The following is a 17,660-nucleotide window of genomic DNA, read 5'->3' on the forward strand; positions in this document are numbered from 1 at the left end:
CGATTTGGGTCATTGAATACTGCCCAAGGTCTCTATGTTTCTATTAGAAATTGACCAGCAACTGCTAAATATTTCCATTCTACTGTACAACGTATTGTGTAGAGCAGGGGTTCCCAATCTTTTTCTAATCACGGCACCCTAAAGTATCAGAATTTTTCCAAGGCACCCAAAAATATATATCAAATTAAGTAGATTGTGTTTACATGTGATTCTTAGGTTCAGTTATGTGGTAAATGCAAGGATTTGGTTCTGATTGTACACATTTTATGATTGGCAGCCACCAGCACTGGTTTTGTTTAGAAATAATTGATCATAAATTATTTGAATTGGTCCTGGACGACCAACCCGAGGCACCCTTGCAAATGTCCTGATGTCCCGAGGCACCCCAGGGAGCCTAGGCGCACAGTTTGGGAACCACTGGTGTAGAGTATAAATAGGTGACTGTCCCTGTAAGCTGTCCTACTTAGTAAATATGCATACATAATTAAAAATAAAACAAAATGTCATAGTTCATGGCTTTGTTATTATATGAAATTGGCAATCATCAAATGAGGACTTATAACCAATCAATGAAAATAATAAAATTAGGCAGATGGGGGGTGGGGGTGGGGGGGTTGTTGTTTTGCCAAGAGGTACCCCTAATCCTCCTCTGGTTCCTGCCCAATTCCACATAGAAGTGGATGAGATCAGTTTGAGGTGGTTTGTAGCAGATATTGGAGTTTATTCTGATTGGCTCGCAAAGCAGCAGTATTTTTCTGTTTTGTGAGCCTTGTAACACCGCCCACTGGGTGCGCGAATGCCCGCCCACTGCCGGCCAGTGAAGATACCCAGCGAACTGCGGATGGATCATAAACATCCATTTGCAGGGTAGCGTGCAAGCCAGAAATCATTTGATATATACTGTAGTGTAAGCCCTCAAGTCAGGCTCACTTTGTCAAGGTCATATTTGCACCATTGTGTTTGAATGGGGTAGGCTTTTAGTCCTCCCTGCAATCAGCGGTGGACTACTGCCCAGAGTGCCCACATTAAAATCCACCACTGATTAGGTCAAAACATTATCATTAAATTTGTACCGCAGAAAAAAAGGTGGTAGGTTGTGTAAATGTTGTTGCATTCATCATGGAGCCTGACTTATAGACAAGCATCTGAATGTGCAAGGACTAAAAAGATGCCAATTTTAAGCATCTACAGGTATGGAAGCCATGATTACTCGCACCATAAAATCTGCTAAGTACAGATTCTCTTTCTGAGAATGGCCTCAATATGAGTCTCCCTGTGCCTGAGTAGCAAATAATCTTTATGCTCAGCTCTAATGTACAATTAATCATTTAAAAAGTTTGTAATATTGAAATATTCAATTCTAGCTATTGCAATGTCTCTCAGTTAGAAGTTACATTCTACCGATACAAACAGCAAAACCCACAGTGCTATGGTGGAGATCTGTAACTTATATGAAAGTAAGGAAGGGGTGAGGAGGTGGAACACAGAGGAGGTGTAAGAAGAGAGGGAGGAGTAGATATATTCACATTAAAGGTGCTAAAATGAGCACAAAACCACACTTCTGCTTCCCCCAGCTAAGCACATCATGTACACGAAGACTAAATAGCCAAGACCAATTACAAAGGACAGTTTTATATCTCTAGTTGCCAAGATGCAGCAGAACATGGGCTACGGACAGCATCCAGTTTTTTGGATTAACCAGCAAGAAGGACCTACAGTTGTGACCCATCCGTCCATGTATCCACAACCACCTTTTCCAAACTTCAAGAGAAAGCAGCGCAAAGGTGGAACTTGTGTCTGCCTTCTGATCATTTTCCTGCTCGTACTGTTGGCTTTAGCAGGAGTTGCATTGAGTACTTATAAAATCCTTGAACTGCAGAAAAAGCTGGACCATGTGAAAGAGGTACAGGACAATTACATGTGTTTTGTTGTTGATTCCCTATTTATATATCCTATACAGTATATTATTTCTTTGTACAGATGTAGCCACGCTCCGCTTTGCTGCTGAATGCATCCAATGCGTGGCAAAGCTGGCGTGACTAGCGTTTCCGCGACTATGACACGAGTCTGCAAGCCTTAGGAATACATAGGTCTGCAGCCAGTCACAGCCTGGACTATTAAGTCACATTCGTGGGCAAACTGGCATATTGTTTACATTTGTAAAATTGATCAACATTCTCATTTGTTTCTTACTCAAAAATGGTTGAGCGTTATTTTATTACATTAGGCATTGGGGATGAAATGTAATAGGATGAGAGATTCAGAAAGTGTGAGTTTTGGTAAGAAATCTCCAGTTTTTTTAAAGCAGCAATCATTTACACTGCAAAAGCAGATTTATTTAGAAGTGTAAATGATTGCCGCTTTAAAAAAACTGGAGATTTCTTACCAAATCTCTCACTTTCTGAATCTATCATCCTATTAAATCCTCCCCTGGGTATTTTTGCAAACTTTCAATATGGTAGATGCATATAACAGAATATTCTGTGTTATTCGGAGAAGGCATGGCCCTAGTTTTGTATTGTTGTGTGTAGACTGCAAGACAAATTGATTTGTTGGTGCACAAACATTTGCATTGTAGGTTAGGTGGAAGGGTGGATTTGATTGTTCCATATAGAATGTAAGAAATGACTTCAATAATGCAGCTGGTTATGAACACAAAAGAAACATAATATAATTTTTATGGACCAGCTCTATATAACGACTTGAAAACATTAAGGGGAAAATTTACTAATATGAAATACAGAGTTTTTCGTATTAGTATTTTCCCTACGACTGCATACGACTGTTTCAGTCGTATGCAAAGTCGTGTTCCGGAGGGTCATTTACAAAGCAGTCAGATAGGAAGGTCTTTCCTGATTGGCCGCTAGGCGGCTCCTGATTGGCCAGAATTCATTCTGAGCCCAGACGCCGAAGAGGAAGGATCTCTCCGGCTCTGAAAGCCGGGGAGCGTCGCGGGAGATGCCGGCAGCTGCTGGAAGTCGTCAGCAGCTGCCAGAAGACCTGGATGTCGACAGATGAAGAAAGAAGACCATCCATGGCGGACCTGGGTGAGTAGGATTTCCTTCCACAGGTCCAACATGGATTATCCTCGGACAGGACGCCACCGACACGGAGCCAGCGACCTACCAACGGGATCAAGATAGGTAAGTATCAGTATGTGTGTAATGTGTGTATTAAACTTTTATTTAAAATGGGTGTCAGTGTGTTTTATTTAACTATTTTTTTTACTGTGGCACTACAAGACCCAGCGGGCCCTTTAATGCCCAGCAGGCTGGGACTTGTGGTTCTCCAAGTCCCAGCTTGCTGGGGAGGCTTGCTGGCACTTGTAGTGTCACAGTAAAAAACAATAGTTTGTTCTATTTTTTACACCGCTATCAGCTCGATGCCCACCGCCCAGGGGCATCGAGGACAGCACCAGGCTTCAGCCGGGTCAGGTAAGTCCTGGAGGGGGGGGACCCCTTTATTGGGGGGGTCCCCACTCCCCCAGGGCCTCTGGCCAGGCTGACTGGTCGGTAGGGTTAATGCTTTGGCCGGGGGGACTTGCATAAAAAGTCTCCCCCCGGCTGTCTGGTTTTGCCTGGGGCTGGTTCTTAAAATACGGGGGACCCCTAGTCATTTTGTCCCCCGTATTTTGGGAACCAGCCCCAGAGCAGGAGCCTGGGGCTGGTTGTTAAAAATCAGGGAACCCCTATTTGTCGGGTTCCCTGATTTTTAATTACCGGCTCCAGGCTCTGTCAGCCTGGTGCTGGTTTCGGCTGTGGGGGGGACCCCACGCCGTTTTTTTTTTATTTTTCTATTTTTTTTACACTGAAGCCTGCACGGATATGACTGATCCATGCAGGCTTAAAGCAAATAGAACAGGAAAATGGTGTTCTATTTTCCTGTCGTATTTGCATGCCTGTTTTACACCACTAAGCAGCCGTATTATCAGTACGGCTGCTTAGTAAATCAGAAACCACCATTCTTTTTAATGGTGATTTCTGTCGTATCCTATCCATGGTGTAGACATTCGTATTTGTAAATACAAATACGAATGTTCCATCTTTAGGAATACGAATTGTTGTATTTTTGGGATTGTAAATCCCGAAAATACAAATTCGTAAAAAAAAAAGGTGTATTTCTCCCTACGAATACACCTTTTTTCTATGAATCCATTTTGGTAAATGTCCCCCTAAATGGGAGTAATTTTATTAAATCTGACACATTTGATAGAACCACTGATATTACAGGAATTGGACAAGAACCAATGCATTCAGTGGATGCTTTTTGCATGGTCTATGCATACCGGTATATTATGGAGGACACATGCTTTTTATCTGCATATTTACATTGTATTAACATATCAAAATAGAAAATTGTAAAATAAAGGACCAGAAGCTTTATATTAGAGAACATCTACGAATGCACATTCCATGCACATCATACTAAAAGATAAGCTGGGAAATGGAATGTTAGTTATTAAGGGTGAGGCGCATCAAGTTTCATCAGTTATAATTGTGTTCAGACAAGGCAACCAAATATTATATGGGGAAAAGAGTATTCCTACAATACAGGAGGATACATTCCCTAAACCACTCAGCCTCATATTGTTCTCTACAGCTACATAGATCAATTTTTTTATTTATTTTTCAACATAATCTCCTTTCACGGCAATACACTTTCCCCAACGACCCTGCCATTTCTTTAAACCCTCTAAAACAGGGGTAGCCAACTCCAGTCCTCGAGAGCTACCAACAGTTAACGTTTTCCATGTCTCCTCACAGAATCACAAGTGAAGTACTTAGCTCCACCTGTGGATCTTTTAAAATGTGTTAGTCAGTAATGAGTGAACCTGTGTACCTGCTAGGTGAGCTGGAAAATGTGAACTGTTGGTAGCTCTCGAGGACTGAAGTTGGCTACCCCTACTCTAAAATATACGATTTTTCAAACTCACGTAGGCTTCTGTCTTGATGATGACCTTCTCGTTTGAGCTGAATTTTTTTCCACGAGGCACGTTTTCAGGTTAGGCGAAGTCGAAACAAGTCGCAGGGAGACAAGTCGGGCGAGTACGGTGGATGCAGAAACAATTCATAGCGCAATTCATGCAATTTGGCTGCAACAATAATTCTGGATAAATGAGCTGGTGCATTGTCGTGGTGGAAAAGAAAACTAACCTATGAATCAATCTAAAATTTGGAATTTTTTGAAAGCTGGTAGTACACGATAGTAATACCAACTATCCTCAGCAACACCACCTGTCTTCAAACATAAGTATTTATTGATCCACCCTCATGTGTATATATATATATATATATATATATATATATATATATATATATATATATATATATATATAGATAGATAGATAGATAGATAGATAGATAGATAGATAGATAGAGAGAGAGAAGGGGGTGGGATAGGGGCAGAATGAAAAAGGAATGACCGGGGTAAAGTGGAGGCTGAGGTGATCCAACATTTGCCAGGCCCAACAAATAAGAGAAGTACATTGTTATGTTTTCAATGCTAACCCTTATTTCTGTATATCCTTTCTGAACTTATCCCACAATGTCTGACCCATAGTTTCATTTCCCTGCCTACATTATCTTATACTTCCATTACTAGTCTCAATCCCTGACACCCCCCCCCCCCCCAGTTCCTAGTAAATCTCATCCAACTATATAACATTCTTATGAAGGGTTATAAATATGTAAAAGTCTTAACTTTTATACTTCTGCAAATCTTATTTATTGAATGTGGAGCATCACAACTTTTTGATGCCAGGTTATTTTCTTTTTACAAAATGTAAATGTCATTGTTCAGGTGTTATGACTCCACAGTTCAAGAAGCATCATAAGAAAAAGTAATGCAGAACACACAAACATTGTCAGTGTAGTGTAGTATCAGATTCACCTCTGACTTTCACTACGTCTCAGTATCGTTTTCCCACAAGTGGGCCTTTCCTCTTTTAGTAAATTATACTGTGGGGGAAATTTACTAAGAATATGAATATGAAAAATCGTATTTGTAGTCTTAATACGAATGCATATGAATGCATACACTTTTTTAGCCTTATGCAAATTCGTATCTTGGAGGAAAATTTACTAATCAGTGGTATTTGACTGATTCTTATTTTTCCGATGCGTATGGATTCGTATTTTAGCCGATACGAATCCGTATTTTAAATACAAATTCATATTTTAAAATATGAATTCGTATCATCTTCAGTGTGTAAAAAAAGAAAAATAAATAAATAATAAAAAAAAAAAACCGGTGGTCGTAACCAGCCCCAGGCTCACAGGTTGTAAAAAATCAGGGAACATTTTTAATTAGGGTTCCCTTAATTTTTACAACCAGCACCAGGCCCAAGGGCCAGTTCTGGTTCCCAAAATACGGGGGACAAAATGACTAGGCGTCCTCCGTATTTTAAGAACTAGCACCAGGTCCAACAAGCCAGCAGGGTAATGCCACAGCTGGGGGGAGACTTTTTATACAAGTCCCCCCGGCCAAAGCATTAACCCCTGACCGGTCAGCATGGGCAGGGGTTCTGGGGAAGTAAGGACCTCGCCAAAGAAGGGGTCCCCCCCCCTCCAGAACTTACCTGCCCATGCTGAAGCCTGGGGCTGTCCTCGAAGCTCTTGGGCTGTGGGCATCGAGCTGATTACGTGTGTAAAAAATAGAAAAACCATTGGGTTTTGCTGTGGAACTATGAGTCCCAGCAAGCCTGGAACACATACTGGGACTTGGAGAACCACAAGTCCCAGCATGTGGCCCATTAATGGGCTTGCTGGGACTCTTAGTTACACAGCAAAACCAATAGTTAAATAAAATCACACAGACACATAAGAAAAATAAAGCTTTATTACAGACATAGCCCATACATACTGATACATACCTATGTTGAGCCTGTAGGTAGCCCTCCGTCCATCGGTGATCTGTTCCTGAATTAATCCATAGGGGTACCTGTAGAAGCATATTATACTTACAAGGGTCCTCTGGCATAGATCACCTCCTCTTCTGTCCATGTAGCAAACAGGGACTTGGCAAAAAAATTAAACGCTAACACTCGATCCATGCCGAACTGTATGGAGGAGACGCCTAGTGGCCAATAAGATGCCGCATTTGAACCACTGTGCATTGTTCCCCCAAATTTCAGGCAATGCCGACTATGCTGACAATGCCTGTCATGTGATGTAGGGCAAACATATGCTGCATGTACAGAAGCACTGAGATCGTAAATTGGTGGGTCATTCAGGCCTGATCGCACGGCTGCCAATTCATAGCGACTAGCGTTCAATTAATCTGCTGTACCATTAGAGTGAAATCCTGCCTTGCCAATGAATGTTCTCGCTGTGCGAATGGATTTGTATGGCAATAAATCTATTCGCAGCCATGCGAAAACTGTATGTCCATAACCATTGTAACAGGCTCACCGTCAATTGATTTTTACACTGGGCACAAGTCAAAAAGACAGAGACTTACAAGGCGGTGCGATTGAAAAAGGCATATCTGGCCTGGAGCTGATGTCACACACTGTCCCCTATACACGCAGACATGCCTAGCACTTTCCTGGACACTCCCAGTGATTTTTCTGGCACGCCTGCATTTTTCTTAGCACTCCCACTAAATGGCCGGTTACCACTCCCAGACGCCTACTTCCTGTCAATCACCTTGTAAACAGCTTGGGAATAGAAAAAGTATAGCAGAAAAAAAGAAAAAGAATTCCTACAAGGGGGACTCAGAGCTGACGATTTTGGCTTGTTCAGCAATCGGTATATTTGTTTAATGTCCCAAGAAAATAATTATTAAAATTTAACTTTTTTTAATTTGCAAGTTTAAAAAGCTGCGAAATACAAACATGGTGAAAGAAGTGCATGAAAGGTGACAATAAATTTAAAATAGAGCTGACCGTTGTATGTGTTTTATTATTGTAGTCAAATGACTATCATGTGTCTGTGTGATAAGACAGTATGTGTTCTGTTTAATTGTTATCCACCACACTGGTATAATATAGCACTACTGTGTCTAACTGAGAGAATTCCCAGTCTATTGTGGCTTGGCTATTACTGTAAGTTGCTGTAATATATCAAAATTCTATTGCAACTATGTTGCTTTAATTAGCTACAATATAATGATCGGTGAAAATCAAGTTAATCTGTAGTGCAATTCCTCAGCATGTACCTGTATATTCTAAATGGCATAGGTTATTTAACCCCTGTGGGATAACGTGCAATTAGCAATATAATATGAATTTACAATCAGATAATCATGGCAATAATTGTAAATCTGTACAATTATATCAAAGTTCTTAACATTGGTACCAATTAAATGGCTATGTCATTGCCATGTTTTATCTGAACATGAGTCTAACAAAGAGTAAATGGATTCACCGGTGGATTATTATAATTATTACTGACACATACACAGTGTCTCTCTGCATATGGAGACACTGGACAACTGTTTGAACCGCCGTGTATGTGATAGTACGCGGCGGTACCATGCCAGGACTTTACAGTTGCTTGTGTATTTGTTTGATAAACGGCAATGTCACACCGGGCTCTGTCAGTTTGTACAGGAGCCCGGTTATCCCAGCGGCTTTGATAACACACAGAGAGATTGAGTTATGAGCTTAATGCTAACACACACAAGTTCGGTCAGGACTAACGGGTAGGGCCGGTCACACTAGCCATGTGCACCGTGTCCTCCCGAACTTAGCCTGACGTACGTTTCGCAATTATGCTTAATCATAGGTCAGGACCAGCCCGGCGAGTGTGTAACTTACGGAAGCCATTCATTGCCGGGGTTTGCACATGCGCAGAATTATGCATGCGCAAACTCTGACCATCGGGGGGCCGAATTCATATCGCAACGAGAGATCCCGAATTGGACCCAAAGTGTGTATTATACAGAATGAAAAGCTGTAGAGTACAATATAAGTGTTCTAATTAGGATTCATATGATTAGTATTAAACTATTCATCCTGTAGCCTGGTTCCTCAATACAGTTTCATATGTAATGAGTAACTTGTCATATACTTTTGGTCAGCGCTATTTTTCAGAAGGAACTAGCAGAAACTCAGTTCCTGAATATCTTCATAAATATGACATCATCCTGAACCTGTCCTGGGCCATAAAATAAGTTTTTTTTTAAAGCTCTTTTTGAGTGCCTTCATACTTGCCTACTCTCAAACACTCCTCTCCAGGAGAAGCCCGGAGAGGAGACTGACAACAGCATTACTTCTGGGGGAATATGTCACCAAGCCCCACCCCCAGCACTGGAAAGCCCACCATTTGTGGGACCTTGAGGAGGGGGCGGGGCTAAATTGCACTATTTGCATATTTAGCACCACCCTCTCCTCATGAAAAGCCGCTGATTCAACAAGGCTGGTGGGGAGATGCGGAGGGTGTGCCAGAATCCGGGAGGATTGCACACCTTTCCGGGGGGGCGGGAGGGGGACCAGATTTCCAGGACCCTCCCGGCCAATCCGGGATGGTAGGCAACCCTGATATATATATATATATATATATACATACAGATGGAGCAGCTCTCATTTGATCTTCTCCTGGCGATTCTATTGCCAATCTTTGCCCATCACCGTTCTCCAACAGAAGATGGCGTGCGCGCACAAGACGCTCGCGCCCTGTTCTGTTGAAGGCTGTAGCAGCCCTCCACATGGCTCTGCCCGCTCTGCCCCAGCTGCCCCTCGATCCCTGCCCTGCTCCCCTCAGCAAGGCGGTGGGGAGCAGCTTCCCTGCCCATCTGAAGCGGAAGCTGCTCCCCATCGCCTTGCTGACGGAGACGCACGAGGGAGTGAGATGCACACGCGTCCCTGTCAGATGGAGCTGCTGTCTGCCAGCCTGTGCCAGCACATGAGATCTGGCGATCGGGCAGGCTGGCTGATGGCTGCTCCATCTGTATATATTTCTTCTAGCTATATATTGATATAAGTATCTGTAGATACCTCCCAGAGTTCCTGAACCTATTTCTCTGAACAAATAGTACTGCTAATGGTACATTTACATTTGTTGTGTTGAAGTTATACTCTGCCACTATCTATCTACAAACATGCAAATTAGAAAAGACTGCCAGGCCTGGAATGTTTTCTTGGTGGACTTCCCCACTTTCTAATGGCTTCTGCTGCAAGTCACAAAACGCATCCTCTCAAGGTTTTTTTTTTTAAACATGACAATGAATTCTGTGTACACCAATGGATCCATTCACAAGACAACAATACAAATGCAGAATGAAACTAAAGCAACTGTGCAGTGCTACTATACTAAGAGGGACCTGAAGAATTTCCAGTGCACTTTTAGAACAGACACCTGCCTGCAGTGAAAGGTGTACCCAATAAAGGGCCCAATTCACATTTGTGTACTAATGCCTACATAGCCACTGGAGCATCATAAAGTTCTCCGTTATTGCATGCTCTGCACCTATGCAACAATGAGTTGACCTATGGCTACGTAGTACACACTAGCGATGCATGTGCCATGCTTCTTTATGTACAGGCTGAACGCAGATATACACCCCTCAAAAAGGCCATAACATGCCAGTTACTCACATGGACACAAAGGTATCTTAGCACGTGTGCCATTGCATACCTCCCAACATTGCAGACCCGGGAGGAGGGACGCTGCGCAAAATTTTGGGGGTGTGACCTCGTGACAAGGGGGCATGGCCTATTGCAGCGCCGCCATGCCCCCATTATCGCCACTGTGGGGGCATGGCTAGTGGCTCTGGGAGCGGAATGGAGGAAAGAAACTGGCACTCCTGGGACTTGTGCATAAATTTTGTATTCAAAAGTTCATGGTACAACAACCAACATTTCGGGGCAGATGCCCCTTTGTCAAGGTGTAGGTGACAAAGGGGCATCTGCCCCGAAACGTTGTCACCTACACCTTGACAAAGGGGCATCTGCCCCGAAACGTTGGTTGTTGTACCATGTACTTTTGAATACAAAATTTATGCACAAGTCTCAGGAGTGCCAGTTTCTTTCCTCCATTCCGTTGTCCATCTATCCAAACGGGCACCCGGGCAGTTAAACAGGAGGGGTGAGTGCCGGGCCGCTACATATATATATATATATATATATATATACACAAATATAACCACACAGATATGTGCAGATAAACAAGCATCCCCGTTAGTTATACATGTTCTCTCCTACTCTTTGCAGTATACCAGCGATGTAGAACTGTCCCCTTCCTCTGAAAAGCTAATAGGTAAGTTAAATATTGAAACATGTATTATCAGGTCACATTTATCTTCTTCATAGCACAATGCTGATAATATATATATATATATATATATATTCTGTGCAGGGCAGAATAAATCTCCAGAGAAAAAAATCGGAAGACAGGCTGCACATGTGACAGGTAATCTATATACATGTTCCTATGTATGTCTTACAAGCATTAAACGCTTCTTCCAAAGATCCACACTGATGTCATAATTGCCTTATTACAAAATAGTATTTTCTTAGTAGATAAGGAAAGTTTGGAAATGTAATCATGGGATCAGTGAGCATACCACATTTTTAAAGGGTACATGAAATAGATATGAAACATTATCATTGATTTACTTACAATTTTTATTAGTCCCTCACAAAACGATGATTTTATGGTGTTTGTAAGTGTTATTTGTAATCCATGGAATTTGGTAAAGTCGAAATCATAAATACAATGGCATACATAGGGGCATGGCTAGCATGACATTTCCTGTGAGACCACACCCCTTATAGAGAGGTCATGCAGATGATCATGTCATGAAAGTTTAGAGGTATGGAACGGCATTATTTTAAGCCACCAGATGTGAAACCACCAGTTGGTATTTAAGTGGTGTCAAATTATTTGCTCCGTGAAAAATCATAATTTTTTTACCTTTTTAGGATGAATTTCAAAATGATCTATTCAGTTAAAGTGACAATTTTTTGCCTAGGCGAAAAATCCAGCACAGGCGAAAAATATGTGAATTGGTGTGTTACTCACTGTGTTTTTGGTGAAATTGCGGGCGTTTTTGCTTTAATACAAGCGATAATGCATGCAACTGAATACACAAAATGAATATTTTTGGCCAGCAATTGAATATTTGATTTTTTTCGTCAGCCGGAAAAAAAAAGGGACAAATTGAAAACACCCATAGTCCTGTCAATTTCTTCAGAATCGGTTAATATTCTCTACTGGGAGGATAATATAGGAAACACATAGGGTTACATTTACTAATGGTCAATTTTGTTTTTGTAGTTGTGATTTTGTATTCAATTTCATTCGATTGAAATCAACCTTAAAATTTAATACAAAATCAAATTTTAGTAAATATGCCCCTTATAAAATACTGTTGGCCACCCCTCTGGATTCTTGGTGTCACAAAATCCCAAAATAAATGTTACCATCACATTCTATAGCTCCAGAATATCTATGGAGACATTTATCAAACCTTCTAAAGGGAACAAATGGATATTCTAGTTGTTATTTTATATATTGTATGGTACTTGTGAGTTATCCGGGCGTCCGATTTTAAAATCGGGTCGGATCGGGACATCGCATCGCATCGCATCGCATGCGACCATCGGATGCGATGCGATGACCCGATTTTTCCATAGGAATCAATGTTAAAATGGACTGAGTCCATTTTAACATGGAATTCAATGGGAAAAAGGGGTCCTTTTCATACCCCTACTATCCAAGTGGGCATGGAGTTGGATATAAACCTGTGGCGAGCGTAGCGAGCCACCGAGCCCGAAGCGTGGCGAGCGTAGCGAGCCCCGCGAGGGGACACGGAATACCGTCCCCTCGCGGGGCTCGCTTCGCTCGCCACGCTTCGGGCTCGGTGGCTCGCTACGCTCGCCACAGGTTTATATCCAACTCCATGCCCACTTGGATAGTAGGGGTATGAAAAGGACCCCTTTTTCCATAGGAATCATTTTAACATTGATTCCTATGGAAAAATCGGGTCATCGCATCCGATGGTCGGATGCGATGCGATGCGATATCGTATCGCATCGCATCGGATTGTATGCCTTAACTTAAGGCATACAATCAAAAAATCGGGAGCCCGGATAACTCACAAGTACCTATTGTATTAGATAAATGATAGCTAGAATCTGATTGGCTGTTATGTGAGCACCTCATATGGAAGGTTTAATATGTCTCTCCTTATGTGGGAAGATCAGGAGGCCATGTCTCAGATGAGGCCTGTTTCCCTACCAGATGGGACTTGACAGTGCCATACAATGTAGTCTTAACAGCAAATGTGGGAATGAACCTTTTAAACAGCACCTTCCTATCGAAATGGGGACAGAATAGAGTATTATTGTCTTTCTGGATACATGGCTGACATGTTAACTTCTATATGTCCCCAGGAAGAGATGAGATTAAGAGCAGTTTTTTCTAATCTCTTCAAAGCTTGCTATAAGCTAAACTTGTACAATTATTAATGAAAAGTACCTGTTCTTCTTGAGGAGAGTGCACGTGTAGGCTATAACCCTTCACAAATACCAAAGACTGCTTTGAGTGAGTTCAATTCATTCTCACAACATACTACTCCTGGCTGCTTAATCTGGCTATTCATCCATAATATCATCATTTTTACATCTGAAAATAACTTTTACTATCACTGTTAATGCTTGTATTTGCATTGTCAGTTTTGAAAATGCCAAGCTGTACCTCTAATGACTTCACCTCTCCTGCTTTTTCATTGATAGTAGGTGTCCCCCAACATTTTATTCTTGTCCCTCTTCTTCTCTATCTCTACATGTCCTCTCTGTGTGAGCTCATTTGCCCACTCGACTTCCACTATCACGTCTATGCTGATAATACTGAAATCTACCTCTCCTTTCCTAATCTCTCTCCCTCTATCCTTACTAATATCTCCAACTGTCTCTCTGCTGTCTACTCTTGGATGACCCAGCGCTTTTTTAGACTTAAAATATCAAAGACTAAGCTGACCCCTTCCCACCCTTCTGCATAAAACCCAACCATCTCTCATCCTAACCTGCTCACTTCTTTTCCTTCTGTGTCAACCCTCTCTGTCTAACCCTCCCCTTTAGAATGTAAGCTCTCACGGGCAGGGTCCTCTCTCCTCATGTGCCTTTCTTAGAATATATAAACCTCTGCCACCCTGATGATTGCTTCAGTGTCCTGTCCCCTGATGCAACTATCCGTATTAACCATGTACTTGTCCTAAACTGTCTTGTACTGTAATTCGTTATGTGTTTTTGCTCATAACTATGCTCAGTAAAGCGCTGCGGAATTTGTGTGCGCTATATAAGAAACTGTTAATAAATAAATAAAATACAAAGTCCATTCTATGCATATTGCTGCACAGACTGTTTGGACCTTTAGTCTCAATATAGCAAAGTAATAATATTACAGGACAGTACATCCAGTTGTTTGACTCTAAGGGGCAAGTTTACTAAGATGGGAGTTCTATAAGAGATGGGATGTTGCTCATAGAAACCAATCAGATTACATCTATTATCTTCTAGAAGGTGCTATGTAAATAGTAGAATCTGATTGGTTGCTATGAGCAACATCCCATCTTTAATACAACGCCCATCTTAGTAAATATACCTCTAACAGTCTTGGTTGGTGATGCAGACCTGCTCGTAGCGAGCCGAATGCACTCCCCTGGCCAATGTTTTGAGGTTGCGCATGCGCAAATATGTGGCATTCACTCCAGGAGGGGCGGGCAGGGGCCAGTCACAGGGACTGCCCAGCGTTTCATGGACGTGACCACAAAAACGGTGGATGCACCCATAGAGATGCTGGGCGTACCTCCAGAAATGCAGGCTTGTCGATGCATGCTTGGGGCGGGCGGCCTGCCCCAAATTCATCGGGAATTGCATGCTGGAAAGGTTAATTCAGGCTGACTTTTCTTAGCAAACAATGGAGAAATCATTCAATCGTGAGCGACCATCGAGTGTTTTATCTTCTGTTCTGTCGCATGCGAGTGAGTGGATTAGGCTGGCGGGGGGGCATTTACCTGCTTGCTAGGCTGTGAATATACGCAGCCTAGCAAACAGGTCTGAATCAGGCCCTTGGTGTGGTTATTTTCAAACCACCCGATAAATTGCTACTTAGTAAATCTACCCCATTATAGTCTTTGTATTATACAATGTCTGTTTAATCAGATGACTAATTTGCTTGAGATTGTTTACTAAAAGTAAATCAGATAAAATCTGTGTTTTTCTTTCTTAGATTCATTCTTTTTTATTTTTTTCCATAGAACTTTTTTTACTGGTGGCAGAAATAATCTCATGTTGATTGCCATAGCAGCTGACATGAATGGGCACTTGTCCTTTACACATGAGTTTTTTATTTAGCTTTTTATCAATTAAAATAACTCCATATTTATATTTATTTTCCAGCAAAAGACAGCATAAATATGCCCTTCGTTTGGGAGGATAAAACTGGACGTGCGTTTACGGATGGCATCAAGTACAGAGACAGAGGTCTAGAGGTGAATGAAACAGGCCTTCACTTCGTCTACTCCTCTATCTACTTCCGGGGCATAGATTGTCCTCCTAAGCAAGAATTGACGCACATTGTCTACAAGAAGCCTTTACGATATCCAGCTGAGATGAGACTCATGGAAAACAGAGAGTATCAATCTTGTATCCCCCATGTTTCATGGGGAAGACACAGTTACCTAGGAGCCGTATTCAACCTTACTAGTTTTGATGTATTATATGTCAATGTTTCCAATGCAAATTTAATCAGCTTTGATGAAACAAAAACATTTTTTGGAATTTATAAACTATGAGACAATGTAACTAAGATCTTGCATTAGATTCATTGGGATTGTAAAGTTATTTAATGAAGGTCATCTTCGGCTGACTAATTCCCTGTGTAAGGGAAATCCATTTTTAATCTCATGGTATTGCTGGATATTATTATAGAATTTCCTCAATCTACAAATTTCTTCCAGGTGGTGCATGAGATGTTTAATAATATCCTCTAGTTGCTATCATAGAGATCTGTACTAGTATCCGTGTTTTAATGGATATGACTGTAATTTCCCTTTTTGGAATGAAGAAAATGTGACTCTACAGTACATCAATGACATTTTTCACCTTTTTCTGGATTAACAGATGGGACTGGAATAGACAGTAGACAGTGGATTTTGCATTTTGCATTTATTAGAAAGACCTTCTTTTGTCTGTACTGGAGGAGCAAAAAATATTTAAAAAACAACCACGTGGATTAAAAAATAATTTCTGATGCTTCAAGAATTCTCATCTACAGTAAGGGATTTGCGTCAATGCAAAGATTTGCGCAAATACAAATGTGATGGGAGACAACTGACCGCCTAAACCAAAGACAGATTTCTATGTGATATAAATGCAGAAAGACCGTGAGCTCAGGCATGTGCTACTGAAATCACCATTGAAAAATGGGTATACAGAAATTTGGAACAAAAACAGAATCAACCAGTATTCTAGTGGCCTGAATCAAATGTATAGGTGCAGAAAGTGGCCCAACACTGCAGTTATAAAGACATGGGAGGGGGGGGGGGGGGGGGGGAGGGGGGATGTAATAGGATGAGAGATTCAGAAAATGAGAGGTAAGAAATCTCCAGGTTTTTTTAAAGCGGAAATCGTTTACACTGTAAAACCAGTTTAATGTTGCAGCTTGATGATTGCCGCTTTAAAAAAACTGGAGATTTCTTACCAAATCTCTTACTTTCTGAATCTCTCATCCCATTAAATTTCACCCTTGGGGTTTGTGCATGTGCATTTGTGTGCATGTGCAAATCCCAACTGCGAGAAGGTTTGGTGATTTACCATATATACTCAAGTATAAGCCTACTTTTTCAGAACAGTTTTTATGCTGAAAAAGCCCCCCTGGGCTTATACTCGAGTGAGGGTCCCACTTGAGTCAATAAGTTTTCCCAGGTTTTTTGTTGTAAAATTAGGTGCCTCGGCTTATATTCAGGTCGACTTATATTTGAGTATATATGGTACATTGTCGCCGTGCCGTTCGCAGCTGGGAGGGGGGTGGGACGTGGACAGTGGCGGCGTTGGGACATGCTAACGCCCAGCGATTCATGGGGATCCCCATGAAAACACTGGGTGTTCCCATGCAAATGCAAAAGCGTTCCGGGACATCAGCCGCCCGTCCTGCCTTAGTCCCAGAGCCCGCAAATATAAGTTAGTCTCCACTGACTTATATTTGCGAGCCCAGGAGAAATCATTCAATGGTCGCCAACCATCGAAAGAATTCTCCTGCTGCCAGGGCGGGTGCAAGGCACCGGAGCGCCCCAGGCGAGTCGGGGTGGGGGCGCCCCGGTGCCGGGGGGGGGGGGGTGTACCTGTCCTGCGGCTGTGTATATAAAGCTTGCGGCGGCAGCGGGGGGTCCCTGCAGTCAAGAAATAACGAGCGCTATCCGCCTGGCTACGCGGAAGCGCTTCTGTTGTGAAAACACTGGCCGCATGGCACACGCTGATTGGCTGAATCTCAGCCAATCAGCGTGCGGCCAGTGTTTCCACAACAGAAGCGCTTCCGCGTAGCCAGGCGGATAGCGCTCGTTATTTCTTGACTGCAGGGACCCCCCGCTGCCACCGCAAGCTTTATATACACAGCCGCAGGACAGGTACCCCCGCGGCATGGGCGGGGGGGGGGCGAAATGCCGCCCTCGGCAAATGCCTAGATTTGCCCAGTGGTGGTGCCGGCCCTGCCTGCTGC

The 17,660-nt window shown here is 42.3% G+C and overlaps 1 protein-coding gene across 1 annotated transcript; it reads left to right on the top strand.

Moving 5' to 3' along the window:
• Window positions 1–1,582: 1,582 nt before the first annotated feature.
• FASLG (Fas ligand) lies at window positions 1,583–16,416 on the top strand. The gene is made up of 4 exons (XM_083158072.1): window positions 1,583–1,903; window positions 11,153–11,198; window positions 11,298–11,351; window positions 15,344–16,416. Exons 1-4 carry the CDS (start codon window positions 1,652–1,654, stop codon window positions 15,736–15,738), a joined length of 747 nt encoding a protein of 248 aa, XP_083014198.1. The 5' UTR covers window positions 1,583–1,651; the 3' UTR covers window positions 15,739–16,416.
• The last annotated feature ends 1,244 nt before the right edge of the window (window positions 16,417–17,660 follow it).

The sequence above is a fragment of the Crinia signifera genome, chromosome 8 (genome assembly GCF_055691185.1).
Source record: "Crinia signifera chromosome 8, ASM5569118v1, whole genome shotgun sequence".
NCBI classification, from domain to species: domain Eukaryota; kingdom Metazoa; phylum Chordata; class Amphibia; order Anura; family Myobatrachidae; genus Crinia; species Crinia signifera.